Source organism: Camellia sinensis, chromosome 2 (genome assembly GCF_055761805.1).
Source record: "Camellia sinensis isolate YWXY chromosome 2, ASM5576180v1, whole genome shotgun sequence".
Lineage (NCBI taxonomy): Eukaryota > Viridiplantae > Streptophyta > Magnoliopsida > Ericales > Theaceae > Camellia > Camellia sinensis.
In genome coordinates this window covers 173,059,828-173,076,128 of record NC_138962.1, presented here as the reverse complement: position 1 = coordinate 173,076,128, position 16,301 = coordinate 173,059,828, and the positions used below count along the sequence as shown (strand labels likewise).

General features: G+C 35.7%; 2 protein-coding genes across 3 annotated transcripts; one reads left to right on the top strand and one right to left on the bottom strand.

The window, feature by feature from the left end:
- Window positions 1–1,210: 1,210 nt before the first annotated feature.
- On the bottom strand, window positions 1,211–1,675 carry LOC145819248 (uncharacterized). The gene has a single exon (XM_082913209.1). The coding sequence runs from the start codon at window positions 1,673–1,675 to the stop codon at window positions 1,211–1,213; it is 465 nt and encodes a 154-aa protein (XP_082769335.1).
- A 9,024-nt stretch (window positions 1,676–10,699) lies between these two features.
- LOC114313907 (protein neprosin) lies at window positions 10,700–15,991 on the top strand. 2 transcript variants are annotated; one of them, XM_082916133.1, is made up of 7 exons: window positions 10,700–11,095; window positions 11,220–11,306; window positions 11,682–11,948; window positions 12,071–12,235; window positions 13,667–13,720; window positions 14,052–14,198; window positions 15,251–15,991. In XM_082916133.1, the coding sequence occupies exons 1-7, from the start codon at window positions 10,916–10,918 to the stop codon at window positions 15,626–15,628; spliced, it is 1,278 nt and encodes a 425-aa protein (XP_082772259.1). In that variant the 5' UTR covers window positions 10,700–10,915; the 3' UTR covers window positions 15,629–15,991. The 2 variants fall into 2 exon arrangements, with proteins under 2 accessions (XP_082772259.1, XP_082772260.1); XM_082916134.1 differs by lacking the exon at window positions 13,667–13,720 and having other exon boundaries at window positions 10,776–11,095.
- The last annotated feature ends 310 nt before the right edge of the window (window positions 15,992–16,301 follow it).

Sequence of the window (16,301 nt, the reverse complement as noted above, 5' to 3'; positions counted from 1 at the left end):
ATTTTCAACCCAGACATGATTTCGAAGCACCTTAGCACCTTTTTCAATTTCCTCACCTCCTCCACCTCCGCTTCACTGAATAAAAGTGAGTCATCCACAAACTGTAAATGAGTTAACAACACATTCTCACAGCCTACTTTTACCCCTTTAATTAGGTTTAGCTCGCAAGCTCTGCTCAACAAGATATGTAGACCTTCGGCTACAAGATTGAACAAAAATGAGGACAGGGGGTCACCTTGCCTTAAGCCCCTTTTGAGGGCTAAACTCTTCGGTAGGGGATCCATTGACAAGTACTGATACCCTTGCAGTTGTAACACACTCCTTCATCCAATTAATCCATTTAGCTCCAAACCCAAATTTAGAAAACATATCAAACAGAAAACCCCAATTAATGGAGTCATATGCTTTTTCAAAGTCCAACTTAATGAGCACACCCTTCTTCTTGGTCTTCTTCCAACCCTCAACAACCTCATTAGCTATTAGCACACCATCTAAAATATTCCTTCCGCTTAAGAATGCAGATTGAGGCTCACTTATGATATGAGGCATTACGGATTTCAACCTATTTGCCAACAGTTTTGCTATGATCTTGTATAATGAACCCACCAAACTTATACGTCTGTAATCAGAAAGCCCTGTTGGATTGTCCCTCTTAGGAATGAGGATTATAAAAGAGCTATTAATACCTTTAACCAATTTACCATTCGTATGAAATTCATTCACAAAATTAATGAAATCACCCCTCATAACCTTCCAAAACTTCTGAAAACATAGCAAATTAAATCCATCAGGACCTGGTGCTATATTTCCATCGCAATCCATCTCTGCTGATCTAATCTCAGATTCTGAAAATTCTGCTTCAATCAATCCGAGACTCACCCTGCCTTCTATTGATGGGAACTAACCCCCCAGTACTAGTCTTGATGGCCATACTTCTGCATAATGGTTCTTAAAAAATTCACACACTTTCCTTTTCACTTGGCATGGCTCTTCAAACACCTCCTCACCTTCTGTAATAGAATTTATCTCATTTCTTACTGTTCTACACTTTGATACTACATGGGAAAATCTTGTATTTTTGTCCCCTTTCATGGCCCAGTTAAGCCTAGACTTTTGCAACCATAACCACTCCACCATCCTACTCAATCTCCACATTTTAGCTCTATTTTCACTTCTCCTAGCTTTTTCCTCCCCATCAAGATCTCTAGTCTCAGCCAAAAAGATCAAGGTTGTGAAGTTCACCCTCTACTAACTTCAGTTTATTAATAATATTACCAAACACCTCCACATTCCAGTTTTTAAGCCCGTTTTTCAAGATCTTTAGCTTCTGTGCCAGAATAAACCCAACCCAACCCTCTACACTTGCCTCTTCCCATTTGGACTCCCAGAAACTCTTCAGGTTTTTGTGCAAGAACCAAACATTTAGAACCCTAAAAGGCTTAGGACCCCAGTCCCTCTCATCTTCCATCACAAGGAGAGGACAGTGATCAGAGACCAATCTAGGTAGGCCCCACAACATTAAGTTGGACACCTCAAGCCATTTTGGGTCTACAAACACTTTATCTATTTTGCTCCACTTCTCACCAGCAAGTGAATTGCACCAAGTGAATCTCCTTCCAAGTAAAGATAATTCAGAAACCTCACACTTATCGATAAACTCATTAAACTCTACCATGCCTCTATCTCTCCTAGAACACCCTCTCATTTCCCCAATCTGTCTAATCTTATTAAAATCTCCTCCTAAACACCAGGGATTAGGAAATTCCTCCTTCTACTTCAATAGACAACTCCACAGCTTCCCCCGAGATCCCACATCATTAGGTGCATAAATGTTCAGAATCACACAATTGAACTGATGAAAGATAGTACCTAATAATAAGATGAATCTTCTGTTACTGCAACAGTCCTTCACTTGGAATACATCTGGGTCCCATATACACAGTAAGCCTCCTGCCAAACCTACAGCATCCACCACCATAAACTCCATTTTGGTCCTGACCCATACAGATCTGACATCTTCCTCTGAAATTTTTGACTTTTTTGTCTCTTGGAATAGTACAATGTCTACATTCCTCTCCTTTAAAAGCTTTTTTACTTTGCCTCTCCTCTCCTTCCTCCTCAACCCTCTGACATTCCATGAAAGAAACTTTATAAATGACTATGTTTACACCCATATACCCCCTGCTGGTGAGCATTATTCCCCAACTTGCTTCCTCCTTTCAATACGCTCAATATCCTTCAATTCAAGGTCTACCACTGCCTTAATCACTTCAGCTCTTTTGCCGTTACACTGCATACCGAGGAATTCTTCCATTTTAACAGTTGCTTCAGCTTCATTCAGAACAAACCTTCATTTATCAACTCCACCCTCTATTGAAGCAGATAGAGACATTGCCGCCACTGTTGCACACCAGGCTGCAGCCTTAGGCACAACTCTACTAGAGGAAGCACCTCTGGTTCCAAAATTCCTTAACATCTCGAACGATTTTCTCCTTAGCATTTTCTGAGTAGATTTTCTTCTGTTACTACTTTTTTCCTTTTCCTTCCCCTTCCTAAGTCTTGAATATCTACTACTAGGGTCCCTCTCTTGGGCTTCAGAAAGGCTTGACAATCTCTCACATGGCCCTACTGCAATAGATTTAAAAGTTTCATTTACCTCTTGCTGCCCCAGCCCAATTCCTGTTTGACAAAGCCCACCCACTTGCTTTAGTATTTTATTCTAGCCCAAAACCACTTCTATATTCACCCCAGGCTTTTGAATACTTGACCCTTCAAGACTTCTAACGGCACCTGTCTTATACACTTGAATTTCCAAACTCTGATTGACAACCATCTCCTCCTTCGAGCCGATCCTCTGCTTTTGCACTTCCATCATTTCTTTGCAGGACCCATCATCTCCACACCTCCTGTATGCCACGTCTTCCACCTCCATGCTCCCTGTCACGCCCCACTTTTTATTACTCAAAGTATTACCAATTTCATTTACTTAATTCCATTTCAGAGATAACATGCGAAAATAAACTCGTATATTCAACTCGTAGAAGTGAATAACATTGCTCTCATTCGTATGCAAGTAAGTACAACATGAGTATAATAAATAAATTACCCTTAAGCTTACACCATTAACGAATCAAGAAGAAGGGTGCAACCCTTTTACACAGCATTTCCGCCAATACAAGAGAGGCCCCGTGGCCAACAAATAAGAAGATCCAAATCTTGCAGCACATTCAGCTCAACACTTGAAAAGGATTCAACAACGTGGGATGAACATATAGTCCAGTAGGGATCTCAACATGGCCCTCAACAATAACAACTTACAGATAGCTATGATCATGAATGCCCAATCTCATACTAGAATAGTAATGTGACAGTTTATACAAAATATACATAAGTATGAACTTTCTCGAAAACAGCCATTTCATTCAACGCTATAAGCGATCCATCCTTCCTTTTTCTTTCATTAACTCCAATCCTTCATAACATTAACAATTACTTAGGAAATAATCTCACTAAGCCCATTACTCTCTTCCATTTTTCAAATGACAAATTGACATTTTGGTTTGTTCCCAATACAATCATAACTATACATGCATACCTTTATAAAAAGGGAGATAACAACTCACTAACATGTATACAATCAACCAATGAGGTAACTTGTCCCTCCGAGACTGTAACCAAGAAAATTCATGATATCCTCAGATACAATGGAACAACAATAACAAAACTTTGCTCTACCAGCTATGTGCGTAGTAAGCCAAAGATACACCTCTCACAACAACATACCAGTTTACCAGGCACTAGCTGGAAGGGTGTGGTACCTTAGATTCTCAGCGCAGTCAGTTCTCCAGGCGCTAGCTGGAAGGTCACGGTACCTCTGATTTTTAGCGCAAGGTATAACACCACCAACCAAAATACAACAGGGCATAACTAACATGTATAACACATATACATAAACCATCAAGATACAAGCAATGTGTTAAAGTATATGAACACATAATTAATTTCCCCCGAGCAAGTATACATATAAAATGTATCTCAGCATTTCCTCACATACAATGTTCAATCAACAATGGTATAATGCATACACGACAATTCAACACAACCATGTCATCCTCCACCGATGACCAAGGACAAAACCTCTAGATGTAAGTATTTAGTACATCTATTAAAGACTCAATTACTATGAGACCACAAACCCAATAACAACACTAACACGATAGTTAAAGATACAACCCCCACATGTGTGTATTTAACACTCAAGAAACAACAATCCAATTATCATACTTATGTCGGAGATACTTTTCTCATTTCACAAAACAAATTCCGTTTCCTTTTGTTTTCACAAAACCAACTCCATCCCTTTTGTTTCCACAAAACCAATTCCGGTGATAATAAAGCCATAACTCACATTAACAATAGAGATTTACAACATAGGTTAACTACCCTCCATTTTAATTTACCAAATCAAAATATAATTTAGGGTTTTTTCTTCTTTCAACTATAACATGCTAATTTACACTCCAATTAGCCCAAAATAACCATCAATGATAAAATAACCATTTTCAAACAACCAATCCTAGGTTCCTTCTCATGATTTCAAACAAATCCAACGTGGATATGATTTTCATGCAATACAAAACTACCACATGTCTATCTATAGACGAAGTATTGAAAAAGAACAAGGAAATCCCTACTTCAAATGTAGAACCCAAGGAGAAGAAGAGCAAAACTCGGAAGTGCTCCAAATCCTAAATTTCTTGGATCAAAACGAAGCCCTCGACGATCAACACACTTCTTACAAAGGCCCAAGGTGAGGAAAACACTCCTATTAGATCAAACCCTAGAGAGAAGTTAGGTTTAGAGTGAGAAGCTCTCAAAAATCGATTTTGGGAAAGTAAGAGAGAGAAAAGAAAAGTGAAAAGTGATTCAAAAAGTGATTTCACGGACTGATATAAAACATGTCTGCTCAAGCGTACAACACCCCGCTCGAGCGTTAGACACAGGTTCATGCTCGAACGTCCAAAGATCCGCTCGAGCACCGGATGCACCCTCCCAGAATTTTCTGCAGACGACCAAAATGCTGAGAGAAGGAAATTCACGCTCGAGCGTCCAAACTGCCGCTTGAGCGGAAAGGCAACAACAAATGCCCGCTCGAGCGGAGAGACCAAGACCTGGGCAAAATTCTAAGTTTTAAAACACAACCAACTTATTCCCAACTTGCCCAACACAACCCAAAACTCTAAAACAAAGAGTAAGGAATAGAAATGAGGATAAGACAACAGCAAATCTACGAAACCGAGTCCGGATTACAATTAAACAACAACAAGGAATACCGGAATCGCTATACTCCCACTACAACCACTTGTCCTGTTTTCTTGGTCTACCCCATAAACGACCTCCAGATCAGCAGCTGAGTCATCCTCCAACTCATCACCATCACCTTCTTCATTCCTGCAATCTTTACCCTTACTTTGTTCCCCCAACACATTTGAGCTACCAAGCTCATCTATATCCTAAATTTTATGGCCTCGACATATAACTTTTGAAGTTCTCACAATTACCACCTGTTTTTCACACACTCTCACTAGAAAGACCATCCCTCTGCATTCTAGATTCACCACTGAATTTATGGAATCCATACATTTAGTAGAAACCTTAATTTTTGCACACACAAAGGTTATCGGTTGACTCATATCTTCTTCAAGACACAGCACCTGCCCCCAGACCCCACCTATCTTACTGAGATTGGAACTATTCCACAGATGTAATGGAATACCATAGCAGCTAATCCATACACATCTTTCCTGCTCCAGTACCTGCCCAGGTTTTCCTTCAGTAATATCTTCGCACCAATCCGAAATCAGCTCTTTAATAGCTGATATTTTCAAAGCCCTCTCTTCCTTTGATTTGAATGTGATGACCACATCTCTTCCCCCACTTTCCCTTACCATGATGTCCTCCATTCCAATTGCTGCCAGTTCCTTCTTCAAGCTAACATCAACATATTGAGCCTTAAATCTTACAATAATACTCTCAAACAACCTTCCATTTCCTACTTCCTCTGCCTTGAGAAAGATGCTACCTATTTCCCCTTTCGTTTTTCCTTCCACAGCCTCTACATATGATCTCTTATCTCTAATGCCACGATCCCCAGCTCTAACCTCTCCACCTTGAACGGCATTAGCCACTGGTCTCCGTACTTGGTTATTCAATGGTAGCCTTACATCATCAACAACTCTCTTTTCTTTCCCAAGCTCTGTGAGTTTTACTTGGAGTGATCGGTCATCCACCCACAGTCCATGTGCCTTCTGTACAACTATTTTGGCTACCACATAGCAGTCAAATCTCACAAAGCCAAACCTTGTGTTAGTTACCCTTCGTCTCTTTTGCGGTATGAACACATCTTTCACCACTCCAAACTTTATAAACAGAGTGAACAGGCCCTTAGGATTCATCGATGCTGGTATGTTATCCACAAACACAGTGAACACTCCTGCACTTTCTCGCGACCTCCATGACCCTGCTCTTCCTCTACCCCTCAAAACTGGTATCCACCCACCCACCATGTTTCTATTACTGTTTTCGGTTTTGGTTACTTTTTTGTGCCAGTCCCAGTGACAATGGCTTTTTGGTGGTGGAAAGAGAGTAGAGGTGAATAGGGTTAGAAAGTCACATGGATTAGTGAGTTAACTGTCTTATACTATTGTAATTGTAATTTATTGACCTTCTTATTGTAATATGATAATGAAACATTCTAATAAAAAATTAAAATCACAACTTTAATTTTAGCTTTCGATCAAACTTTGTGAATCCCCAGTCAAAAAAATTTAGCATTTAATCTCAAAAAAATCAAAAATAAATAATACAAAGTTTTTTTTTGGGAGAACTACTTGTAAGTGGTGTGTTAAAAAATTATTTATAAAATCATGAAAAATTTTATAATCTTACTTATTAATATTTATAATAAATATTATTAATTTGATTTTTTTTTTTTTTTTTTGGTGATAGGGGAGGATTATTGGATTCTGATTTAAAGTTTTTGGTTAGCTAACTCTAGCTATACAGAGCGACTCCCACCAACTCCAACCTCCCCATCCCACCCCCACCAGCTCCAAATTAGAGAGAGATGGGTGAGGAATGGGAGAAGGTAGAGAGAGAAAGTGAAAGTGAGGCATGTAGAAGAGGAGGTGGTGGTCCTGTAATGGACACCCCAAATTGAAGCTTGATCGGCACCACCCGTCTCCAAATTCATGGCGATTTGGTCCCCAAAGCTTGCATATTTTCCAATCTTAGTCAAGTGGGTTGTACTTGTAATAATGCTAGGAACACAAATCATTCACAGAATGAGATACAAACCTTTTACGAGGGGTGGGTTTCACATATTACAAAATGGGACATAGCTCTCTCACAAGGGGTGGGGCCCACATATCACACAATGTGACTCATATCCTTCACATTGGGTGGGGCTCGCATATTACAGAAGAGTAATGCTAGATATTTTAAAAATTTTACTAAAATTTTTATCAAATGTCTCACATAGGTGTGTGACCCACACAATATGAGTCTCACACGTATGTGACACATTTGATAGAATTTTTAAAATTTCTAACATTTTTAATTAGCAAATAATATACAAATCTCTCACAAGAGATGGGTCTAACATGTGGGTCCCATATAAGTGGGCCCTGCCTCTTTTGACAAATCCGTGTCACATTCAATGAGTGATTTATGTACACATAGGCTTATTTGTCATTGCTTATAATGTTAAGACGCTAAGGGGTGTTTGGGAAGAAGTTTTTTTAGTTTTTTTGGCTAAAATAGTACTAAAAGATAAAATAGACTAAAATAGTCAATAAGACAAAATGTCACATCAAACCTATAATCATTTCACTTTTTCTCTCACAAACATCACATCCAACTACAAAAAAATCTAATTATCTTCCCAAACACAAAAATTTTAACCTCCTAAAATATCCAAAAACTAAAATAGTCTACTAAAATAGCAACTTCCCAAACACCCACTAAGAGCATCTCCAATGCACTAGGCATATATTAATTGTTAGTTAAAATGCCTAGTGTGATTCATTTTTTTCAATTCTAATGCACTAGGCATATGATTAGGCATTTTGGCTCAACTCATATTCACTAGCTACATGTAGCTAGCCTTCAACGCTAGGCAAAATGTTTTCAATCATTAGGATCATTTCCCTCCATCTTTGTTGTTGACGTGGCATTCTATAAAATTAATAGTATTTGGATAAATAGCTAAAATAAAGAGTATGGTTAGAGTAAAAACATAAAACAGTTGATAGGCAAAATAAAATATATGCTTTATAATAATATTTAGATAGGTAAAATGCCTACTACCGTTGGAGATGCTCTTCGTTTTGCATAAGCTAAAATGAGATATTCGGGTTAAAATAGTCATAAAAAGATAAAATAGGTTTTTTAATCTAATAAGACAAAATATCACATCAAAACTATAATCATTATTTTATTTTATTTTTTTTATAAAAGTCAAAAAAATCAAAAAGCTTATCTCTAACGAGGTTTTTTATTCACAAGTTAAAATAGTCAAATAGCTAAAAAATCAAAAAGTCAACCGACATCCCAAACGAACCGTGAAAGGTTTTTAATACTGGGTTTTGCTTCATTTCAGTACAATTTTGTTGGTTTTTGATTTGCAGGTTTGAGGGTTGTTTTTGTGGCTTTTTCTGATGTTCGTGAAATGATTTATGTTGGGAGTTTGACTATGGGTTTGAGGGATTTGCATGTTTTTGGCTTGAGTTCTGTTTGGTTTCGTCTCAGTAGAATTGGGTTTGGTTTTGTTCATTTGGGTAAATTTAAAGTTACTTGAACAGTCATGCAATTGAAGATATCTTATGAATTTTATGTTTTTAATTTTGGATATGTGGAGATTCCACCCTTCTCTGTGAGTGCACTAGTGCTCTGTTCTCATTTAATAACTAATGGTTTCTGTGAATCTATGACTGTCTCCTCTAGAATAACAAGCAAGAAGAAGAAAGAAAGAAGGAAAGAAAGAAAGAAAGAAAGGTAGGGAGGAAGGGAGGGAGGGAGTGAGTGGGTCCGTTGCCGCGGGAAGAAAAATATTTTACGTTTTCATACACTACAAAAGGCACCACACCCTTTGCACTAAAGAGGATTTAGGCTCCTGACAAACACAAAAGGACAAAGGGATTTTTATGAAATTATTAAAAATAATAATTTTTTTTTTAAAATGGAAAAGTATTTAATTATCAGTAGTATTACATGTATCAATTGTTATATCAATTAATATACTAATATATATTATTATTTCAAAATTATGGACCCCACATGTTATACAAACTATAAAGACTCAAATTTTCTAAAATTATGATATATCATGTACGCTAATTAATATATCAATAGGTGAGTATTGTTTTATTCTTTATTTTTTTTAATAAAATCAAAATATTTCAAAACGAGTAAGCAAAATGGTAGGTGCAACTAAGAAAGCATTATCTTGATTCCTTGCTGTCGCTGGTCCGTTCATTTGGGGATGCTTCTTTTTCACACATGATTTATTTTATCAATAATGTTAAAAATACAGAAATAAACATAGCTTGTGTTTGGCAAGGGCTTTTTCAGGCTTTTTTGGCTATTTTAGCCACAAAAAATAAAATAGGCTATTTTAGCCATAACAAACAAAACATCACATCCAACCTATAATCATTACATTCTTCTCTGACAAAAAAAGCCAAAAAAGCTAAAAAGTCAAAAAGTTCTTCCCAAACCAAGCTTTTTAGCCCAGGCTAAAATAGCCAAAAAAGCCAAAAAGCCAAAAAGCCAAGAAATGAGTCTCACATATGGGTCCTACCTATTGTAAGAGAGTTGTATTCCGTTATGTATTTGGTGTGGAAAATTATTTAATAATTCCAGAATGTCACGTGGATATATTTCAAACCAATCATTAATTACTTAACCCGATATTATTCCCTCATTTTCAACATAAATTATGGCCTCTATCCCTCTCTACTAATCAAAATTCGATAGAACACCATGTGTCTATACTCTGAGAATACTGACTAATCACCCATTTAGTTTTTATGCAGATAAACTTACTTTATCTTATTTCATAATATTAATTTCAAAATTTTTAATTCTAAAATTAATTTTTAAACTAAAGATACTGTCGAATCAAATAATTTTATTTGAAAGTTAATTTTCAAACCAAATAATATAATTTGAATGTTGATTTATGAAAAAAAAATGTGCAGTAAGAGTAAAAAAACTCTCATTCATTTGCTATATTTGTCTGAAATTTCCCAATTTCCCCTTCATTCAAAAAACAGAAACAGAGCGTCGGCAGTTTTCAAATCTGTTGTCCGTATGTATTCCCCATTTTTATAGAGGAATTCATGTGGGTGCGCAGGATGAGATCCCCTCCTTGCATCATTTCTTACTTCCAGGGTCATTGGGTCCACATTTAGACCCAATTTTGATAATTCGAGTCGTTCATATTTTAAGATTTGTTTAGTATATCATACCTGTAAAAAATCAAGTTGATCGGATATGAGAAAACATGTGTTCGGAAAATCGAACTAAAAACTATTTTTTAAAAAAATTTAATAAACAATTTTCAGAACACATGTTTTCTGATATTCGATCAACTTGATTTTTTACAGATATGATATACTGAATAAATCTTAAAATATGAACGGTTCGAATTATTAAAATTGGGCATAAAAGTGGGCCCAATGACCTGCAGGTAGGAAATGCGCAAAAAGGGAGTGCAAGGAGGGGATCTTGACTCGCGCAGGATATGAAGCAGCAGTGGTAGAGTTGAGAGAGAGTTTTCATTATGATGACTCATGGTTGAAAAGGAACAACAGTACTCTGTTATTGAAGGCTTTTAAAGGTCACTTTTGTAGCTATGGCGGCGGCGCACTTTAGCAGTGGAAGGAGGATGGTGGATGTGGTGCGCCTGTGGGTATTGGTGTTCACGGTACTGCTACCATGGTGTTATGGTGGCAGAGTCAGCATTTCTAGTCAAACGCTTGATGTTCACAAGTACTTGGAGCGCTTGAACAAGCCTCCCCTCAAATCCATCAAGGTCCTCTTTCCACACCCTTTTCTTCTTCTTCTTCTTCTTCTTCTCTCTCTCTCTCTCTCTCTCTATATATATATATATATATATATGTATTGGTATTACATTGATGTTTCTTGTTAAAAAACAGAGCCCAGATGGAGATATAATAGATTGTGTTCATGTCTCTCACCAGCCAGCTTTGGACCATCCTTTTCTCAAGAACCACACCATTCAGGTAACCTCCTCCTCCTCCTCTCTCTCTCTCTCTGTGCACGTGTGTTGGGTTTCTAATGATGTAAAAAGTGGCCGCTTAGACTGTGTTTTTATAATGGATTTGGGTAGAGATTCGGAAAAAAAAAAAAAATTGTGAATAAAATGTTACTATATTTTATTCTTATTTTCTCCTTTCATTTTTAAATCTCTACTAAAATTTATGATTAAAAAACAACCTTAGGTTTTTTGATAAGGGCCAGATTTAGCATTCATATTCCTATTTATGAAGAAATTGTTTCTGTGACTTGAATTCGAGCCAACAGAGACACTAATTGCAAGCCTTACCATTTGAGCTAACGCTTATCCATCTCTAATGGTGTGCTTGTGGTAATAATAGATGAGGCCAAATTACCACCCAGAAGGGCTATTTGATGTGAACAAGGTGTCCATTCCAAAGTCTAATGAAGGAATTTCAAAGCCACTTACTCAGTTATGGCACTTGAATGGAAAGTGCCCTGAAGGAACTATTCCAATCAGAAGAACAAAAAAGGAGGATGTACTTAGAGCTAGTTCTATCAAGAGTTTTGGAAAGAAGCAACATAGAACCATCCCTGAACCACCGAGGAATGCTCAACCTGACCTCATCAATCAAGGTGGTCACCAGGTACGCCCACTATTACATTTTTTCATTTATAATTAAAAAAAAAAAAAAAAGAATACTTTTTTTCTTCAGTTAATGATTTTTATTAATGTGTTTTGGGTTTTGTTATTTTGGAGTTGTTTTAGCATGCAATAGCTTATGTTGAAGGAGACAAGTTCTATGGAGCAAAGGGAACTATGAATGTTTGGGAACCCAGAATCCAGCAGCCTAATGAATTCAGCTTGTCTCAACTCTGGATCTTGGGAGGTTCTTTTGCTTCAGACCTTAACAGCATTGAAGCTGGTTGGCAGGTACTTTTACATTAATTATGATTGTATTGTAGATTTTCTTGTTATTCTTGCCTTTTTTTTTTCTTATTATAGAGTTAATTACACTTGACATCCTTATATTTTTACCAACAATTCATTTTGGTCATTTTATTTTTATTTGTGACAATTAACCATTTATAATTTAAGGCAATGTCACTTTCCCGTCTATTTGAAGTTAATGAGACTAAAGAAATATGACTTGTGAATCACACATTTTCTCTTCTCATTAGATTAGCATCTCTGTATTTTTTTCTTCAAAATTTCACTTTGTCATTTTGTTTTCACCAAAATTGTAGTTTGGTGCATCTAGTTTTAATTTTTCTCAAAAAAGTTTCACATGTGGGACACACATTAATTTCTTTCAACCTAATTAGTACCAGACAACAAAGATATATTATAATTGGACTGAAATGTAAGAATTAACTGGCAAAATTGAACGTAAATGGGGCGAAGTGTCATATTTGTAAAAGTAAAACGGCGTTAAATGTAATTTATCCTTTTAAATTTTGTATTGCTAGTGGTGCTGTGTATTAAAAAAAAATGATATGGAACTCTAATTTTTAAATTCATTTTTAACACTCACTTATGTGTAAAATAGATGATTTAGATGATTGACTGATGATTGGAGAAAACATGATGAAAGAGTTGTCTAGATATTCTTATAGATTACCACATCATTTAATTTGAAAAGTGGATCTAACTTTTGGATTGTATTACTACTAAAAAAAAAGAGAAGATAAATTATAAATACATTTCTTGAAATTTGCTTAAAATATGAATTATCCTCTGAAAGTCTAAAAATTGCATCTCGTCTTTTGACCTTTCTAATTTCATAACAAAGAGTCTTTTTTATTAATAAATCAACAATTCAATTAATAGTTTTTAATGATATCAGAAATGTATTTTAATTAATAATTTAGATAATTTTTTTATTATAGGAGGGTAGTTATGAACTTTATTTTTTCAGTTAATTTTGTTAAACAAAATTTTTTGGAAGGGCCATTTGTAATTTTTTAAAACGCAGGACAATCCGTATTTTAAACAAGTATGTATTTGTAATTCACCCAAAGAAAAAAAAAAAAAAAAAGTTTAGTCTGGTGATCCAGATTTGGGATCCAGATTTGTGCAATGAATTAGAGTGTATGGTGGAGATTGAATGAGTATATTATGAGATCCATATGTAGAATGAATTTGGATCACATATTGATATATTTGAGTAATTTTTTGGATAAAATTTCTAAATTTGTAGTGTTACTAAAAAAAAATAAAAAATAAATGTATCATTGAGAAATATGACCAACACCATACGCTTTTATTTTTATTTGCACATTTTCTGTGTTTGTCTCTTTTCCCTTTGTGTTGCACTTCCATTCTCATTTTGCTCCCTCTTCTCTGTGAGAAAAAAAAAAACAGGTCAGCCCAGACTTATATGGAGACAACAACACCAGACTTTTCACCTACTGGACTGTGAGTCTTCATTTTTTTCCCCAACATTCTTCTCTCAAGATTAATCTTTTGTTCATAGTTTTACCATATATATATACTCACATTGGTTTAAAACTCACACCATAGGGGGCCCGCACAATTTTTGATAAATCTTTTTTTTTTTTTCTTTTTTTTTTGGAGCTCTTTTAACATTTTTCTATGTTACAAAAAGAAAGGATTCACAAAACCCACTACATGTAAACGAACGAACTGTATCTAATTGCCTAAATAATTTTTGTATTTCAATTTTTCTATATATATATGTTTAAAAGTGAAATAAGTTGATGTGAAAAGTGAAATGGGTAAATGACAGAGTGATGCATATCAAACCACCGGGTGTTACAACCTCCTGTGTTCAGGCTTTGTTCAAATCAACAATGAAATAGCAATGGGGGCCAGCATCTTCCCTACTTCTGCTTATGGTTCTTCCCAATATGATATCAGCTTACTTGTCTGGAAGGTAACATTTTGTATATATATATATATGGTCAATAGACTTTTATATATTACCCACTTCTTTTATTTAAATATTCAAGGAACTTCTATATAAAATAGAGTAAAAACAAATGTTCCAATCTTCCTATCTTATTATAATGGTGTACTTAATTATGGATAGCAGATTACACAATGATGCAGAGAATCTCTGAGATATCTCATATGCTCCTATATCCATTATTTTCTTTTTGTCTATCATTTTTCACTGTCATGTACATGTGTACATATATGATTGTAGCGGGGCCTGAGGCAGTGCGTGTGCCTAGCAATAGGAACTAGTTATTATTTAATTTTTTAGATAAATTATATTCACCTTTTCGAAATTTAGAAACAAAAATAGTTAAAGCAAAGGCATATTAGTGGTTTATATTTTTTAAAAATACCACAGCCATCACATCATTATTATTATAAATTTTGTATAAAAATTAGGTAAGAACAGAGTTTTAGTATAGAAAAAAGTTAGGGATGCAAGACAGCTAGAAAATGAAATGTATGGTGCACATTCAAATATAGTGTGATGTGAGTTATGTCCAGAATGAACTTAGTCCTCTCATTTTAATTTCTTAGTCATTTTTTTTATGAAAAAATAAGTAAAATGTTTGTGTGGCAATGATCCATATTTGTCGCTAACTGACATTTCTCATGTTTTAAAAAACACGAACATAAAAATGGTAAGTTTCACTAGGTAGACCTACAACTAATAAGTTAAAGAAAAAAGAGTAAGACCCCTAGTGGGGGTGACCCCCATCATCCCCACTGAATGATGATTGGCCCATTTTTGTTTTGTTTTTTTTTTTTGGTCTTCCTTTCATTGCCCCCCACGTGGATGTGGGGGTGCTGGGAGTCACCCCCACTGGGCGTTTGGAGCACTGTTGTAAGTTAAAACACAAATAAAACTTTCTCCTTGAAATAACTTCACTTTTCGGACTACTTTGTCTTTACTTTTCCTTATCCCTAACATTTCTTCTTTTGAACATCATTTTGATTTTGTTAATAATGGGTGTTGTTATTTGGTAGGACCAAAAAGAGGGTAACTGGTGGATGCAATTTGGGAATGAGTATGTATTGGGTTATTGGCCAGCCTTCTTGTTTTCGTACCTTGCGGATAGTGCATCAATGATTGAGTGGGGAGGAGAGGTGGTGAACTCAGCATCAGATGGGCAACACACCACCACCCAAATGGGCAGTGGCCATTTCCCTGAAGAAGGGTTTGGCAAAGCTAGTTACTTCAGAAACATCCTGATTGTAGATGGTTCCAACAATCTAAGAGCTCCTAAAGATGTTGGCACTTTCACTGAGCAATCCAATTGCTATGATGTTCAAATTGGGAATAATGGTGATTGGGGCAACTACTTTTACTATGGTGGTCCTGGTAGAAACCCTAATTGTCCATGACCAAAGTGAAATAAAAAAAATAAAGTTGCTCTCTTTCTTATTCCATTCGTGTGAACATTCAAGGTGTCCAATTGACCACCTGTATGTTGATTTGTTTACTTCACTATTGTACACCCTTTGTTTAGGCTAGGCTAGTATACCATAAATAGTAACAACATTTGCATTTTAGTATCATCTGATATGGTAATTTACATGACACTATCACATTACTTGATGAGCTTTATTTCTTATGTATATTTTACTTTGCAAGTGATATAGTGTCATGTAAAACAGTCACGCATATGATATGATACTCTAATGTGGTGTTGAAATGTGATCACATTAGCATTATTCTGGTATGAAAACATGTGAATCTTGTTGGAAGTTTTAATTTTCTTTAGGATCTCCATATGAAAAGTTGGAAGCAGAGAGGTGCTCAAAGTTTCTTCAAATCAAAAGAAATAGTTATCTTTTCATGCTTCATATGTAATTACTTTTATCCTCATCATTTTGGAGTAAGTAGGTTATTTTGAATTTGGTGAATTAGAATATTCTTATGCTGGGCCTAGAAGCATAGTGTGAGATGTTGCTGTGTACAAAATGTAGTCTTTCTAATTTGTGGGACAATTTGATGGCTTTTATGTAGTCTATTGATTTTGTTTTTGAGCTAGTGAAATGGATTTCTATTAAGTGG

Bases quoted from the DNA above. Each gene is read 5' to 3' on its own strand.
- LOC114313907 (XM_082916133.1), top strand. From the start codon at position 10,916: ATGGCGGCGGCGCACTTTAGCAGTGGAAGGAGGATGGTGGATGTGGTG. The intron at 11,096-11,219 runs GTCCTCTTTCCA...GTTAAAAAACAG, and splicing joins CTCCCCTCAAATCCATCAAG to AGCCCAGATGGAGATATAAT. The intron at 13,721-14,051 runs GTGAGTCTTCAT...GGTAAATGACAG, and splicing joins GACTTTTCACCTACTGGACT to AGTGATGCATATCAAACCAC.
- LOC145819248 (XM_082913209.1), bottom strand. From the start codon at position 1,675: ATGGTAGAGTTTAATGAGTTTATCGATAAGTGTGAGGTTTCTGAATTA.